The 16,345-nt window shown below is 33.6% G+C and overlaps 1 protein-coding gene across 1 annotated transcript; it reads left to right on the plus strand.

Moving 5' to 3' along the window:
- The first annotated feature begins 352 nt into the window (after positions 1–352).
- LOC123714344 (glutamate--cysteine ligase regulatory subunit) lies at positions 353–15,096 on the plus strand. Its single transcript, XM_045668564.1, has 6 exons — positions 353–811; positions 2,357–2,618; positions 7,431–7,571; positions 9,458–9,574; positions 12,306–12,491; positions 13,992–15,096. The coding sequence occupies exons 1-6, from the start codon at positions 716–718 to the stop codon at positions 14,144–14,146; spliced, it is 957 nt and encodes a 318-aa protein (XP_045524520.1). The 5' UTR covers positions 353–715; the 3' UTR covers positions 14,147–15,096.
- The last annotated feature ends 1,249 nt before the right edge of the window (positions 15,097–16,345 follow it).

Consider the following 16,345-nt stretch of genomic DNA (forward strand, 5'->3'; position numbering starts at 1 on the left):
TAGAATTGTCCACTAAGTTTTTTAAAAAGAAGAGCTTTTTTCGTGTAGATTTAAATGTTTCACTCAAACCAAAATTTCGTCTTATACATTGATGAACTGTTCAAACGTTAATGATATTACATTGTGTGGAAATTGCAACGTTTGTATAGCGATCACATTTTTTAAAACAATCTAGTTTTTGGATCGTACGATTTCTATTTATCTGGTAATTTATTTATTGGTTTGCATGCTCATGTGGTCGACATCTGTTATCTTAAATTTTTAAGTCGACTAATAATCTTCTCAAGTCCATAAGTAATAAGATATCTGTGATACTTCTCTATGTTAAAAATCTGCCAGCCGCCTATTTGTCAATAAGAAAATTTTAAAATCTGCAGATGACTAATTTGCCGTTGAAAATTTTTCAGTAATATTATTTTCACTTAACTATGTAGAAAATCAAACGTCTATGTATATAATAGTTAAATCAGTTAACAGCAAAGTATGTAACAAATATACAAGTCACTATTTCGTAACAATACTGAAAACTGCGTCATGCTTAGTCTAACAGCTGATAATTCATTGGTCAAATTTCTATGGTTTTGTTAAATAAAAATACTATATAGAGTGGGGCGACAGCGAATAGTTCAGTAATCAGTTTATTAGCATATGCGGTGGTCGCTACTTGTTAAGAAACATTGGCTAGACATTCCCTCATACCTTCAAATCGGTAAACATGTTAAAAAGTGCGTCTAAAGTTACTATAAACACTGGTAATGTGTTGAATTTAATTGATATCAAGAAAAAAGCTGGACAGAATGTGACTGAAGAGGTTAGTTTTTAGTATTTACTAATAGATTCGTTCATTGTAATGGTAATAAAGCCTTTTATTGCAGTAATGTTACAATTAAATAAGTATTATACAAATTATTAACGCTAGTTTTTAAGTATAGGAATCTGATGATAGGGTATAGGCCTTTATCAACCCCTTCCAAAGTTCTATTTCTTGTGTTGGCGGGGTGTCCATGTGCCATCGGCCAGCTGCACCAGGTCATCGGATCAACGCTGACGCGGTCGTCCTCGCGGATCCCGTCGCGTGGATGCTATTGTAGGACTCGTTCACTCCACCGATCTTAAGCTCTGGCGACATGTCTGGCCCATTAATTTTAGTCTACTTCGCAATTCGGCAGCATCAATTGCATTTTTTATTTTTCGAATATCTGGTTATCGTCTTCCTTGCGCTTAACATTACGCATACTTCTCTTCTCCTTCTCTTGTCTTCTATGTACTTCGTTGAAAAACATTTATTTTGTTAACTGTGTCTGGTAGTTTGAGAGAGTAGTAGAGTTGGCATTGCATAATAGTCCAGAGTTTTTTGTTTAGTATAGATATGGTTCATTAATTTACAAAACATTTGCACCATCAACTTATACAGGCATATAATATTTTATCCAATCTTTCATGGTGTAGTTGCTTGATAGGATTTTAGTTATTTGATGTTACTTGTAAATTATAATTACTTGATTACCAATTTTTTTCAAATATGTGTATTTAATTTTTAACTTAACTCATCATGAAGAGATAATTTCAATAGGGTACAAATGTGACTTAAAAGTTACTTATTTTGCAAGTAACTGATGTAGGTTAGTCAAAATTAGTTAGCAAATATGACTCAGCAAATAGTTTTTATGATTATTTTTGTGTTGCTATGCTTTTTTTAATTGTCATTATACCAAAGTACATACATCAATTTACACTGTATGCTAGAGAGTATATATATATATATATATATATATATATATATTCATAGTGCATCTTATAAATGCATATTTCAGACATGTATCCCAGATAAAGATAATCTTAAGGAATATTCAATGTTTAATATTGTAAAAAGAAATAAAATAAAGATCTATTACATGTCTAATAACCCAACGGTCTCTCACTCTCTTGAGCATCTTAACAGCATTTTATTATTTAATCAATTTTATATGTGTGGTACTAGTATACAGTACATAATAATTTTTCTAACATTTAAAGCTTGCCTTGGCCAACACCAACTGTTCATTGTTTATCAAATGAATAGGCATAAATCATAACATATTCAGGTTAAAACTGTAAACTTAATGATACTGAGAATGATTATAAGTTATAACTACAACACACATAAGATTCATACATACATATATGTTTATAGTATAGCATTATTCAGTACTTATAATTTACAAGTTCCGGGATGTGGCAAATTTACTTATCAAGTATTTGTTATTTGTGGTGTTACTTTGTGGTTGGACATGGGTGGCTGATCACATGTTTACCATCACTAAATTATCTATAGTTAAATTGAACTGTACTAAATTTAAACTATGTTAAATTTTAGCTGTCGGAAAGTATAAAACTAACACTCTCGGAGTGGGGTACACAAAACGGCCTGCCCATACAGAATGGAACAACAGAACCCTCACAGCATTACATGGTGGTGTCCACCTCCAAAGCCTCTGAAGCAGTTGTCAATATCACCAGGCCACATGATGATGTCCAAATCAAGATGGCTGAAGAGGATCGCAAGAATCTAAAGATAGGAGTGAAAATTTTCATCAATGAAGACAGCCCAACTGCACTGTGTGAATGTCTGGAAAATGGTGAGTTATACAATCACATTTAAAAGAAATTGTGTAGACGATAATTGAAATAAAAAAATATATATGTGTGCGTGTACTGTACACACGTAAGAAGTGAAACTTCTTTATGACGTTATTTTTTGAAAAATAATCTGCTATACGTAACTTTACAGATTTTTTTAAAATAAAGTTAAATTAGATAAAGTTTCACAAAAGGCTTTTATTATCATAGACATGAATACAAATGATACAATTATTTCATTTTACCTTATTACTACTAAGATTATTACAGAATTTCATTAATTGTAATAGAATTTATTACTATCATTGTTATCGTTATTATATATTTTTGTTATTAATGGCTTCGAATCAACCGTGGTAGGGACAAGAAAAAGACGGCACGTAACCCAAAAACGTGACGGTAATTTTGTTCACGCCGATAATGAAGTTTCACTTGAATTATATTAAAAAAGTGATGCAGAAGCTTGCTTAGCTTGACTTTTCGGTAAACTTGAATTTTGAGTCTTGTATCTTAGAAGTTAATACTCAAACATTTTTGACATTACTCAAGACTTGATTAAAACTTAAATGAAATCTTTAAAAGTAAATCAGTGGCGCTACAACCATTTTAAGTGCGGGCCTCAGATTTCTTTATCTGTTTCATGGTCACTTGTCAAAAATGAAATCTGTAGTTGTCACTAATCTAAGGTCATAGTTGATATGGTAAAAGTGGACAAATTATTAGTTTTACATTTATTTGTTTTCAAAAATCGAATAAAAACTTACATTTAGAATTCAATTCAAGTATTATTGACGGTATTTTCGTTAATTAGCGATCTCTTCCTTTAGGAGAGATTTTTATAAAGTAAAAAGATTTAATGTGATAAATACAAAACATTTTCAAAGTAATGGTTTTAAAAAAAGGACTATACAAGATGCATGGATAGCGTTGACCTTGGGGGCAAATGAGTGACCATGGCTAGCGCTCGCGATGGTCTCAAATGTTTAAACAAAAAATAATATAGACAATAATTTTTATTTTATTTTATTTATTTATTTCCTATTTTTACAGTAACTTAATACTAATGCAATAGAAAACTAAACTAAAAACATAATATAAACATAACAAGTAAAAACTTAAAATCTAAACCATTTTATAACGAATTATAAATAATGCAATTCTTGTTAATTCAGCCAGTGCGCAAATAAAAAGATCTCTCTCACAAGCAATAACGTTTAAGGTGCGCAAGACACGCGTAAATGGTGCTTCTCTATGTAAGTTCGTACGCGCCCGAGGAACTGGCCAGCAATCGCGAACGCTTACCACGCCGAGAGTGATTATTTGGCACACGCATCCCCAGTTTCTCCAACATTTTCTCCGCATTATATATTTTGCCTCTAAGGTCCTTAAAAAAATATAATGTGATAGTAAGATCCCTCCTTACCTCTAACTTGTTGTATCCCAATATAAACCTACTACGCAATGAGTCTTCTATATATTTCCTAGTACAATTTTATAAACAGCTTTTACTGTTAGGAAAAAATCAGTGGTGCTGCAACCTTTATAGGTCTGGGCCTCACATTTCTGTATCTGTTTCATGACTTGTCAATTTAATAGGACAACAGGCCTACTGTGCCTGAGACACGCTGTCGACTAAGGCAAGCCGGTTTCCTCACGATGTTTTCCTTCACCATTCAAGCGAATGTTAAATGCGCACTTAAACAAAAAGTCCATTTGTCGCCTGGGAATCGAACCTACGACTACAAAACTACTATAAGAAAGGGTTATATAACATTATTAATAAAGAATATTTTAAATATTCTAAAATATATCATCATCATACCGTCAGATTTTTGACTATATACTGGGCTTGGCTGGTAATCAGTGGTTCGAGAGGTCGAGGGTCCTCTCTGTGTTGTTCACCGTATCACGTCCACATTATGTACATTTTAGATTTTTCAAATTATTTCCTTTGAGGCAAAGGGTCACCAAGAAGCCCATATCCCTGTATCAAGGACCTAATTACTTAATAAAACATAATTGTTATGTTTGTGTACGAGATTTTTTTAAAGATGTCACAGATAATCGAATTTATCGACGTAACGATGAATACTAGAAATAATATTGAAACTTAATTTAAATAATCAAATATTTATAAATATCTGTGAATGATGAATGTTATCGCAGTATTGACAGTTATGATTTTTACGTTTTACTTAATAAGTACTAAATTATTTAATACTACTAGACGTTGTCCTGTCTTAACTATGAATATTGATTTCGAATTGTGTATTTTATAATATAATTTCAATATTTGCACGATATTTGCAGCACGAATTCTATCAATGTCATGTCAAACGCCATAAGGTTGCATCAAAAAAGTATATATATGTTTAGATATAATCAGAATAGATTTAAAGATAATCAGAATTTATCAAGATTTATTGTTATCATTCATTTTTTATGAATTATATTTTTATCAACGTTAAAGAGCAGTGTCATAGATATTACAGAAGTGTGACTGTCAGCAAATTATTACTATCAACAAATCAACGTTAAACTTTAAACAAATATTGCCATTAACATCAACACACAGAGTAACACAGACATCGTACATTTATACTTTATTAAATTATATACATATATACTTTCATAAATTATATATACTATTTTCTACTTCTTCGAACGAGGGTCAGAGGAAGATCCCTAAGGTCCCAAGTTCGATCCTCGCATTAACTCGTACGGCGAAGGAAAACATTGTGAGGAAACCGGAATGCTGAAGACAAGCAGTCGACAGCGTGTGTCAGGCAGAAAAGGGTGATCTAAATACTATTGGAAAAAACAAATGATCACGAAGCAGATACAGAAATCTGAGGCTCAGACCTAAAAGGTTGTAGTCACTGGTATTATTTTACATTATGACTATTCTGACAGTTTTAATGATATTATTAAAATTTAAAAATATTCACTTTCCGCGTAATAATTTACTCGATTATATGTACATATACAATACAGAATTGAATTGCATTCAATTGTCTGAATCGACCTTAGAACGTAAATTTTCTTAATATAACCGATACAATATTTATCCGAATTTTATCGTATTTAATTGAATTTCAAGAATATGCACGATAATCTTATCGTAACATATGATTATAATTACTAGTTTGAGAAACTGAAGAGTAGGAAATGTTGATAAATCATGACTCAACAAATCGTTGTAGTTGTCCTTGCCAATATTATTCAACGTAAATGTTTATTAGATTTGAGATTATGATTTATTGCGGATAATGTATGCGTCTTCAGGCGCAGGGCTTCTTTCTGCCTGCTAACCTCCTTTGAACTAAGGCATGCAGGACTATTTAGTATTGCGAAAATCTTTATAATTTTGAGGAGAGGAGAATTAATAATGACATACGTGAATAGTGTGGGCAAGACGAGACCGTAATAACAAGGATACGAAAGCTGCTGCTTATGCCTCTTGGCCATGACAAGCTACAAGGGTAGGCCTTGGCCGTGAAGCACTAGACAAAAGACAAGTGAAAACTACTCATAACCGATGAGCATGCATGCTGAATGTTATGAAAGTGGATGATGCGAGATAGACATGCCTGGACGGTAGCGTGAGATCTGTGGTCTCTGCCTATCCCTTCGGGAAAAAGGCGTGATGATATAAATAAATAAATATAACAGGGTTCTAATTAGTCATAATATCTAAGCTATTTTGTTATTGATTGATTATATCAGGAACAAAAACAATGTGTTACATCAAACACGAGTTTCTTTCTAATATATAATTAATAGATTAAATAGATGTTATAAAAACGTAGTTATTAAATAATAGGCACAAACTCTTTAAATCATGCTTTCTCATCGATTTTGGCAATCGCGATTGGGCGTAGAGAACGATTGAAAATGATAAGCATTCTTTAACAAACAACAAATATTTTAATACAAAAAATTACATCTTTAAAATAATAAAATACGATTTTACCTAATCCGACCGCCATTTTTTTTTAATATAACATCTTTCCACTTTCATTCCACATCCAATTCCAATTGATGTTATTTTTTCGGCAAGTCTTTCGGAGTTGAATAGGTCGATTTGGTTCAAGTAATTGCGCCAGCCGTGACGATATAAAAAATTCAACTAAAGTCCTCACGCTTGTGACGTCACGCTAGCCGCAAAATTCAGTTTGTTTCTGTGAGTGACTGTGTCAAACGCTAGTGTTAAATCCTACAACGCCTTGCGTAATACAAAGGCTGACAATAGAACATATTTAATTCAAAGTTAACGACTTGTCGCTCAGTTAGATTATAGGATATTCTAATGTATAGAATAGGTATTGAAGTTGCAGTTTATTGGTCCAATAGATCCATATAATAGAAGAGAATACTTAGACAATATACGCCAAGATTACATTGATAAACAAAAGATATGAAACAGAAAACATAAGTACATTACAGATACCGGCAAACTTCTTGAGCATTAAACAAGGGAGTGGGGGAAAGTTTGCGCAGCGCGGGACACAAACCTTAACTGATTCACCAATCACGCGACTGACACGTAACTCTCCCGCCACATCTGTTCAAGATGTTTGCCGGTATCTATAATTGATAACAAAAAATAAAACTAAATAGTTACCACTGCGAAATAAAGTTAAAGATACCGATTTTTTTAATATTTTCTGACACCTTTAATAAGGTGGAAAAATCCTCATAATTTGTGTTATACTTCAAATGTATCTATTCATATCATATAACGTTATTCGTAATGTTACCTGCCTTATAACAAAGCAACCTCATAACATGGGATTTATATATTTTTTCAGTATTCACAGCACTCCAAACCGAGTTCATCGAGAATGTTATCCTTTCATACAATCCGGAACACCTCCACAAGGAGGAACGTGATGATAATGTCAAGACCACCTTTACGAAGGCATCGCCAATATCCCTGGGAAGCACTGTTGGTAAGTTATTAAAACTCTTTTTATATACTATCTGTGATTAATACAAAAAAAAATATGATTATGAAAGTTAATGGTCGTGTCTAAATAAATATTTATATATATGTAAATATAACTGTGTTTTAAGAAAACACTTTTTAAACGGATTGAAGCTATGTATTATTATTATAAACTTATAATTTTTTACATAATCACCGTGTCCACGCACGCTGTAAAGCACGCGAAACGTCGGAAAAATTTAAAATTATGTAAATAATTATAAGTTTATAATAATAATACATAGCTTCAATCCGTTTAAAAAGTGTTTTCTTAAAACACAGTAGTACACAAAGAGTACCGTGAGTTTTTTACGCCTGCTTCTTCTCTCGGCATGCACTCTCTGTCTTCTTTGCCAATGAGTAGGGAAGTCTACGATACAAATTAATGACGTGGAAGTGATACCTGTATCTTATCCATAATAAACACCTTTTATTTTATTTTATATTGTATTTAAATCCTTGAAATACGAGACGAAACGCAAGTCATACAAAAAACTTTATCTAGTCATCGTAATATCAATTTATCATCATGATTTTTATTGCATATATCTTGCCTGATCTTTGATCACTTTATAATGTGGTCACAATCATAGAATTATTATATAATGTATTAGGAATATCCTACCGTATATTGGCATTGAGACATACTACGTATTTATATTATTTTATTTTCATTTATCGTGTCGTGAATCGAAGAGAAACTATAAATATATTTATTCGTTCTAATATTAAAGTGTTTACGTAAATTCATTCGTAACCAAGTAAAGGTCGAAAAAGATTCGTCAAACTGGTACAGGATTGATGGCAGGAGACTGTGGCGTCGATAACCAATTGGTCTCATTGATTAAAAATAATAATGGATGCAATATTCTACTGCCAACAAGTCGAGGGTAAAGCAGTGTGTAGGCAGGATTTGATTCGACAAATTCAGAAATTTCTAGACCTTGCTTATTAAACAGGAGTTTTAATGTTGGATATACGGACAGAACAGGATTACTCGGATCGGAAATCGATATCAAACAACAAATTCGGCAGTATGTACTAATTGGCCACTAGATATAGTCCCAACTATTTGTATTATAAACTATAACTGTTAGGTTTTTTTATGAAATAAAAACAAGTACAGATACCGACAAACATCTTGAACAAATGTCCTTGGGGAGCGTTCAAGTATTACGTCACGCAATTTTTGGAGATTCTTGCCCCCCCCCCCCTCATGAAACACACCATAACGTTGCGTGACCACCCCCCCTGACTCTTTATACCTAAAACTTACCATTATGTGGTGTAAAGTACTGGAAAGTGGAAAATAATATTAAAAATAACGCGTAATTCAAACCTCGCGCGCAGCGTAACGTTTTACAAGAGAACTACAACCCCCCCCCCCCCAAATTTGTTACGTATACTTGAACGCTCCCTTGCCTGCGCAGAAGCGATTTGAGGTGATTGGCAAACTTTCCCCCACTTCCATGTTTAATGCTGAAGAAGTTTGCCGGTATCTGTAACATATATTATTAGGTATGTAACGGGAGGTTTTATCACTAACAAGCGATCTATTCTAGGCAAAGGAAAGGAAAAATTAAAAAAAAAATACTAAAAGTAGTGTGAATTATCAAAAATAAAACAACGACTGCAAGATTTACAATTAACAAACTTAATCTAAGAATAAAATAAGAACTAAAAGCTGATCTTTCCGTTCAGGAATTACAATTCATGTCGCGTACAAAAGTATTTAAAAAATACATGAGTCAGGATTGGACATACGGAGAATCTCGTGATTCAAACAAATGCCTGCCTATTATCATGAAATGTAAATAGTAGTCAATGTTTTTTTTTTCTTCATAATTTCAGTTCGCAATTCCAGCACTGAATTAGAAGCTGACAGCGACGCAGATGCAAGAAAATGTGAGGCCATCTTGCCTGGCATTAAGACGTTATGGGCTGTACTCGAAGACTACGTTAAAAATGGTATGTTTTTTTTAATATTTTTATTTATAGTATTGTCTTTTGTTAACATAGCTTTTACACATTTAAAGAAAACACTTTTTAACCGGATTGAAGCTATGTATTATTATAAACTTATAATTATCTTACATAATTTTAAATTATAGAGTAAGAGGACACCGTGAGTCATTTCTGTAAAAACCCGTCATCTTTTAGTCGATACCAACTCCGGGGCAATAAATACAGATAACACAACTTTCTCTACAGCTGTGATACTTTTGACACTCAACACATTTCGTCTTCAGTCACCGTGACCACGCACGCTGTAAAGCACGTGAAACGTCGGAAAATTTAATCCGGTTAAAAAGTGTTTTCTTTATTTTTATTTAATTTTAACGGTGATAATGGCGATTTTTTTTCACATTTTGACGTTTCAGAAGGTTTATGTATTATAATAAATTTATTTATAAAGAAGATACATTTATGTCGATTAATTATAAAAATTACCATATTTAGACATATTAAAATAGGCATGCAATTGTCATATTAATTTTCATAATGACAAATAATAATTATGGTCCACACACTCGCGAGGCATCTTGCTTTAAAAAAAAATCCTCTTGAAAGCATTACACGGCAGTGATCTATAACTTCTAGCGAGGTTATTAAATAGTTTTATAGTATAGTAATATATACGAATATGGATTAGGTATAAGTTGTTTGAGTGTTTGTAGCGATACCTACAATTTGCGCGCAGAAGTCACTGCGTGACGTTCATAACATCGAAGTAACTACTTGTTGGTCGTAAAAACCGATAGTCGTAACAGCCGATGACGTTGTTATTAAGCACCTAATACATAGAATTCAGCCTTTGATTTTGGTCAATATAACCGGTATACTGTTCTGAACGATGTCGTCGTAAATGCTTTTGACTGTATTTCCAAGTAAGCATATATAACGTTCGAAACGTTACGACACTTAGCCCTTCTTTTTTTATAAAACGGTGCAAACGGGCAAGAGACTCACCTGATGTGAAGCGATACCGCCGCCCATGGACACTCACATTCCCAGAAGGCTCGCAAGTGCGTTGCCGGCCTTTCAAGAATTGGTACGCTCTTTTCTTGAAGGACCCTAAGTCGAATTGGTTCGGAAATACTTCAGTGGGCAGCTGGTTCCACATAGTGGTGGTGCGCGGCAAAAACTGCCTTACAAAACGCTCAGTTTACGTATGACGGACGTGGAGGTGATACGGATGGTATTTTGTATTCTTCCGTCCGATGATGAAAGAGATGCCACTTCGACTAGACCCCGTCATGCCCTAACGGATGAACCAAAAGAATAGTCAAAATCAGATTAGGCTAAAAACCAGCCTTCACCGGGGAAGGAAATCTTCGCACTTTTCTCACTCCACCTTCCGTCCTGCCCTTCAGGCGATTGACCACCCTGCGACAGCCCAAACCGAGGTCCAAGTTTCGCAGGAGCCTCCCTTGCTCGGAAAAACGCCTATTTCGGTCGAGCTACGATAACCAAGACAACCCGAGCTGAGCCGTCAAAGCCACTCAGGTCATAAGTGAGAATCCATTTTAAAAAACACCTTAGCCACTGCGGCCTTTGGGCCAGTCGAGGCCAGGGCTTAGACTGGTCGAGGATCAAAGTTAAAAGTCATTTATTCGTATAGGTAACAATGTACATTTATTAACGTCAAAAAAAATTAAATTAAATTTTACATTTACTGCCAGTTCTCAAATCAAGAGCGTAGAACGGAAGAGAAGAACTGGCAATAAACTCTCCGCCACTCTTTTTAATCGCCAAGTTTTTTTTTGTATTACACAATGTTTGTAAGGAGCTGCAACCATTACACCATGTTCCACATGATATCTTAAGTAATAAATAATAATAAAATAAATAAAAAACATAGACTTTCCTCTGATTGTCAAATATCCTCTGTCAGCAGGAGGCATGGTGAAATAGGAGCAAGCACTTACATTCTCGTGGGAACAACGCTCAACTCTTTTCTTAAGGGCCTATACGGTCGCACAACTACAAAAAAGTACATTGTTTCATTCCGTTTTTGTCATCGTTTCTTGAAGGATGGCGAACGGAAAAAATATATGGAGGGGGTTGAGTAGTTTATGTATATTTGAAAGATCGATACACGGTTTAAATAACTTCGCTCGATAGGAAAATATCCAAACATAGCCAATTTTTGATACTTGAAATTCATTTTTTGACGAAAATGTATATAGAACATGATTTTGAAATTTACATGATATATTTTATGGCGAGCCATGTAATCCATTTTAGAAAAAAATTGATAAAATTATATTAATTTGATGTTTTGCACAACTAATTGTTATTACGGGCCGGCGCGCCTCAGCGCTCCAGCTCTCCATTGCGTACCGCAGTCCACCCCGAGACACTGACACAGCAATTCGTGCTGGGATAGGGCCTTAAGGTTGATGGAACAGTTTACGTCCTTCTTTTACAGTCTGTAAAACGTTATTTTTCATGAACTTTCGAAATCTACTTAAAAACTGAAGAAAAAAAACGACAAAAAGTAATCTTTTTTCAATATTATAGGATGGCAAATGGTCTATGTAACACCAATAAAAGGCAGGTGCCGTAACCTATGGACATATATATTAGCGGATGCGTTATTGGCCTATGACAAAAAGACTAATGTGAAGCAATTTTAAACAGTTATTTGTTAATAATTACTTTACATGTATAAAGAACTTTTTAATTATATTTTCAGGCCGTGTTCTTCAACTAGGCGTTGCAGATGTGGGCGGTGGATGTCTGTACAAACTGCACGCGTGGGCTGTTGTGAAGCCCACGATAGCTCAGATCAACCTCGCCTCGTGCTGCGTTGTACCGCCCAGTCTTCATACATTCTGCAAGGCTAATGATGTTCAGCTCTTAACTCACGCTGACCCTGCAGGTAAGCACTGCTCTGTGTTATTTTTTTTTAATTTATTATTTATTTGTTTTAACCTTATTTTCTTAGATTACAGTTTAACAGTAATAATTTAATATATTAACTTTTGAATCATGGTTAGAAAAACTGTCAAATTAGTAGAAAAACTGTCTGACTTGACTCGTCACAATAAAGATCCGTCTTCCAATTGGCAACTTAAGCGAGATACTCCGCTTGAGCAGTGAAATATGTCTCAACTCCTAAAAAATGCTACAGCTCTTGAAACTAAATTAAAATTTCTGTGACAATCTAGAATACCGACCTAAGTAGATTATAATCTAATTGTAAATCTAAACCATTCTCGAAGACACAAAAGATTACATCAAAATCGGTACTGCCGTTTAGGAGAAGATTCATTTCAAACACACCCAAAGAAGGTTTAACATATTATATGAACGTGGGTAACACTGTAAATGTTTAGAACTGGCCGGTTAGAAACATTGCTAATGAAAACTTTTTGAATTTCAAATTTAGAACTCTTTGGTAACCTAATGTATTTATTTGTCATTTGTTTTTGTGAATTGGCGGAAAATCGAACACTTTTGTTACACGTGAATTTTTGTTGTTAATGATTTATTATGACTTTCTTTTGTGGGCTTACTCAACAACAAACCTATGATAGGCTGCAATTAGCATTTCTTAATGAAGCCCAATCTCGTGCCACTATTTACAATTGGTTTAACGACTTTAAGCGTGGACGTAGCAATCTCAATGATGATCCGCGTGAGGGACAAGCAGGAGGGCAAGCCTTTGCATAGGTATGAGTCAAGTTAAAAAATATTACACGAACATTTAGGCGGCATTTTTGAACCAGATGGATTCCCCATACTTTAACCGACGAACAGAAGCACCTTCGTAGTGGTAAATATTTGACTATGGCAGGTGTTGAGATAATGAGTGCCATACAGTCCTGACCTGGCGCCCTGTGTCTTTCATTTACACTCAAGAACTAAAGATAAAATTCGAGGTATTCGCTTTACGAGCCCTGAAAGAAGGACCCCTTAAGAAGAATGGGCCCACTCCTCTTTTCTCAGTGGTTCCATCGAATGCGATGATGTGTAGAGAGGAATGGAATTTATTTCGAAAAACAATAAAAGTATTAATAACTCTCTACATTAAGCCGTTTTTCATATTCTAAACATTTTCAGTGTTACATAAAGATTGGGTAAAAATACAGTAAACGCTTCGAAGAAAAGCATTTTTTTTTAAATTTTCTATCAAAGTTTAATACACGATATAATATATATCTAATATAATATTTGTGAATAAATATTACCATAAAAATGCTAGAAATTGTTTTGAGAAGAAAAAATAATTATCAGTAAAACAGCGGATGAGGTATGAGATAGACACTTAATGCTTTGTTCAATATTGTTCAGCCCACTACAAAGTTTATCCAGCTCCGGATAAATACTGCTTTATCCATTTTATTTAATTAAAATGCTCTATGTTTCTCAATTCCAGATCTATTGTCTGTAGCAGCACTTAAGACCCTCTCAGATGCAGGCATCGGTTGCAACAACCTGGATTGGTGCGCGAGGTACCAGGTTCACATAAAGTGTAGGGGTGTACTCGCCCTTAAAGGATATGTTTGTAAGGCCACTGTAGGAAAACAATAGACAAAATAAATTCCAGAAAATACTTAAAATTTAATGTATTCGATAGTACATCACTTTGTATACAGTCTTAGGGTGAAATTTAAGTCGAGCGCTAAGTATGACTCCCGTATGTTAAATAATAGTTTTTTGACATAAGTGTCCCACTTAACGCTCTACTCTAAGTCTCGCCTCCCCTTAGCATGTTTTTTGCTTGGTTTTTATATACTAATTTACATAACTTCTAAATGTACGGCTTGCATCTTGAAACGGAGCCTTAAATTTAAGGACTCGGGTACAAATTTGTATGAATTTGGGCACAATCTGTCGACTTGGGTAATTTTTTAATGAATTTGAGGACAATATGACGATTTGGGTACAAAATTGTTTGAATTTGGGGACAATATGACGATTAGGGCATTGTATCAAATTAAGAGTAAATTGTATCATCATTGTCCTAGAATTTTATGATTTTGGTACAGATTTTCACAATTTATGTAATTACTTGTGTATACACATTCAAGTTTTTTCGGGATGATTGTGCTTAACAACTTATAAACCCCAAATTAATAATTTGTTCTGTCTTAACTTAAACAGTGTTTATAGTATAAGTAATTTTTAAAATACCGTGATACAGTTACTTAATTATACTTGAGTATACAGTTTTTATTTTATACTAAGTTATTAAATTTTATAAATAAAAAGGAAATTAGATTTAAGAAATTTTTGTGATATTCGAATATCCAATAAAATGTACACGCCTTTATAAATTGTGGACTAATATCCTGCTCGGTACTCTCGTACTTTTAATAAATATAGTAATAAATTCGTAACCATCAAACAGGATACTTTTTGTCCATGATTTGTATGGTGGTCTATGTTTATATGTTTTGCTAGACAAAGTTTGCCACATACTACTCTTAGTGGTATATATACTTAATTTAAATAAAATAATAGTCCACCGCATACTTTAATTTGTTGCTTTATTTTAAGGTGTCACAAATTTGGTTTTATAAGTGGACTCGCCAAGTTATTTTTCTGTAGAAATACAAAACAGGATTTTTTGTAGAAATATCTACTATTGACACCGTAAATAAGACTTGGCTTAAAGGTCTCGTTACCAGGCCATAAAATTATTTAAAAAAAAAATCTACTATTGACATGAATTTGAAATATGCCATTCAAACGTCAAATTTTTTTGACAGTGACCACCCAACTGACAAGTTTATTGGTATTGTCATAAAGTACTTAATATATGTTTTTCCGTCATTCCATACATACACCATATATGACTGAATACCCACATGAGATATAGTTAACCCATCTTACTTGCATTGTATATGGGGTGCGTAATAAATTCAAAAATATATTTATATGAATCGTGTTAAATGCATTTTAAATATTATTATAAGTTATACAAATTTAAAAATAAAATTTTAATTTTATTGTGTTTTATTTTCTTATTAATTCTAGTTTTGTATAGACCAAACCCTATTGTTATGGAAATTTCTAGTAAGTAGAAGTTTATTAAGTGGGTTCAAAGAGATTGCATTGCATTTCTATGGATCGCAACGCAAAATTAGTAGTAGATTAAAAGAGTATACTACTTGTCATGTTACCATCTAAGGGAGCGTTCAAAAACCAAATTTTGGGGGGGGGGGTCCTCTGTAAAACGTTACGATGCGGGGCGGGGATTAATTACGCGTTATTAATAATAGTTTCCACTTTCCAGTACTTTACACCACATAGTGGTAAGTTTTAGGTATAAAGAGTCACTGGGGGTGGTAACGAAACGTTTTACTATTGGATACGGAAACGTTACTTCCATAGTCACCAAAAATTGCGTGACGTAACACTTGAACGCTCCCTAACTTCTGTAAAAACATTTCATAATACTTTTCACACACTAATTTGTCTTTTGCAGTGACATCTAGTGATTGAATATGAAACTGTACTGTTAATGAATGTTTACTCAGAAAGTATCTAGATGGCGCTGGCATGCACTGTCTGTATTTCACGAATGTTATTTAAGTGTTTTTATTCAACGTGAACACGACGATTCAATAGAAAATTGTGAATTATGAATTGTTATCACGAAAATATATAACGACCGTCATATCAGGGCTAAGTACAAGGCTTAAAAAAGTTAAATAATAAAATACTTAACACAATTAAACGCTAATTTCTATGTAATGACAATCTTGCCAATAACATATCTACTAT

The sequence above is a fragment of the Pieris brassicae genome, chromosome 9 (genome assembly GCF_905147105.1).
Source record: "Pieris brassicae chromosome 9, ilPieBrab1.1, whole genome shotgun sequence".
NCBI lineage: Eukaryota > Metazoa > Arthropoda > Insecta > Lepidoptera > Pieridae > Pieris > Pieris brassicae.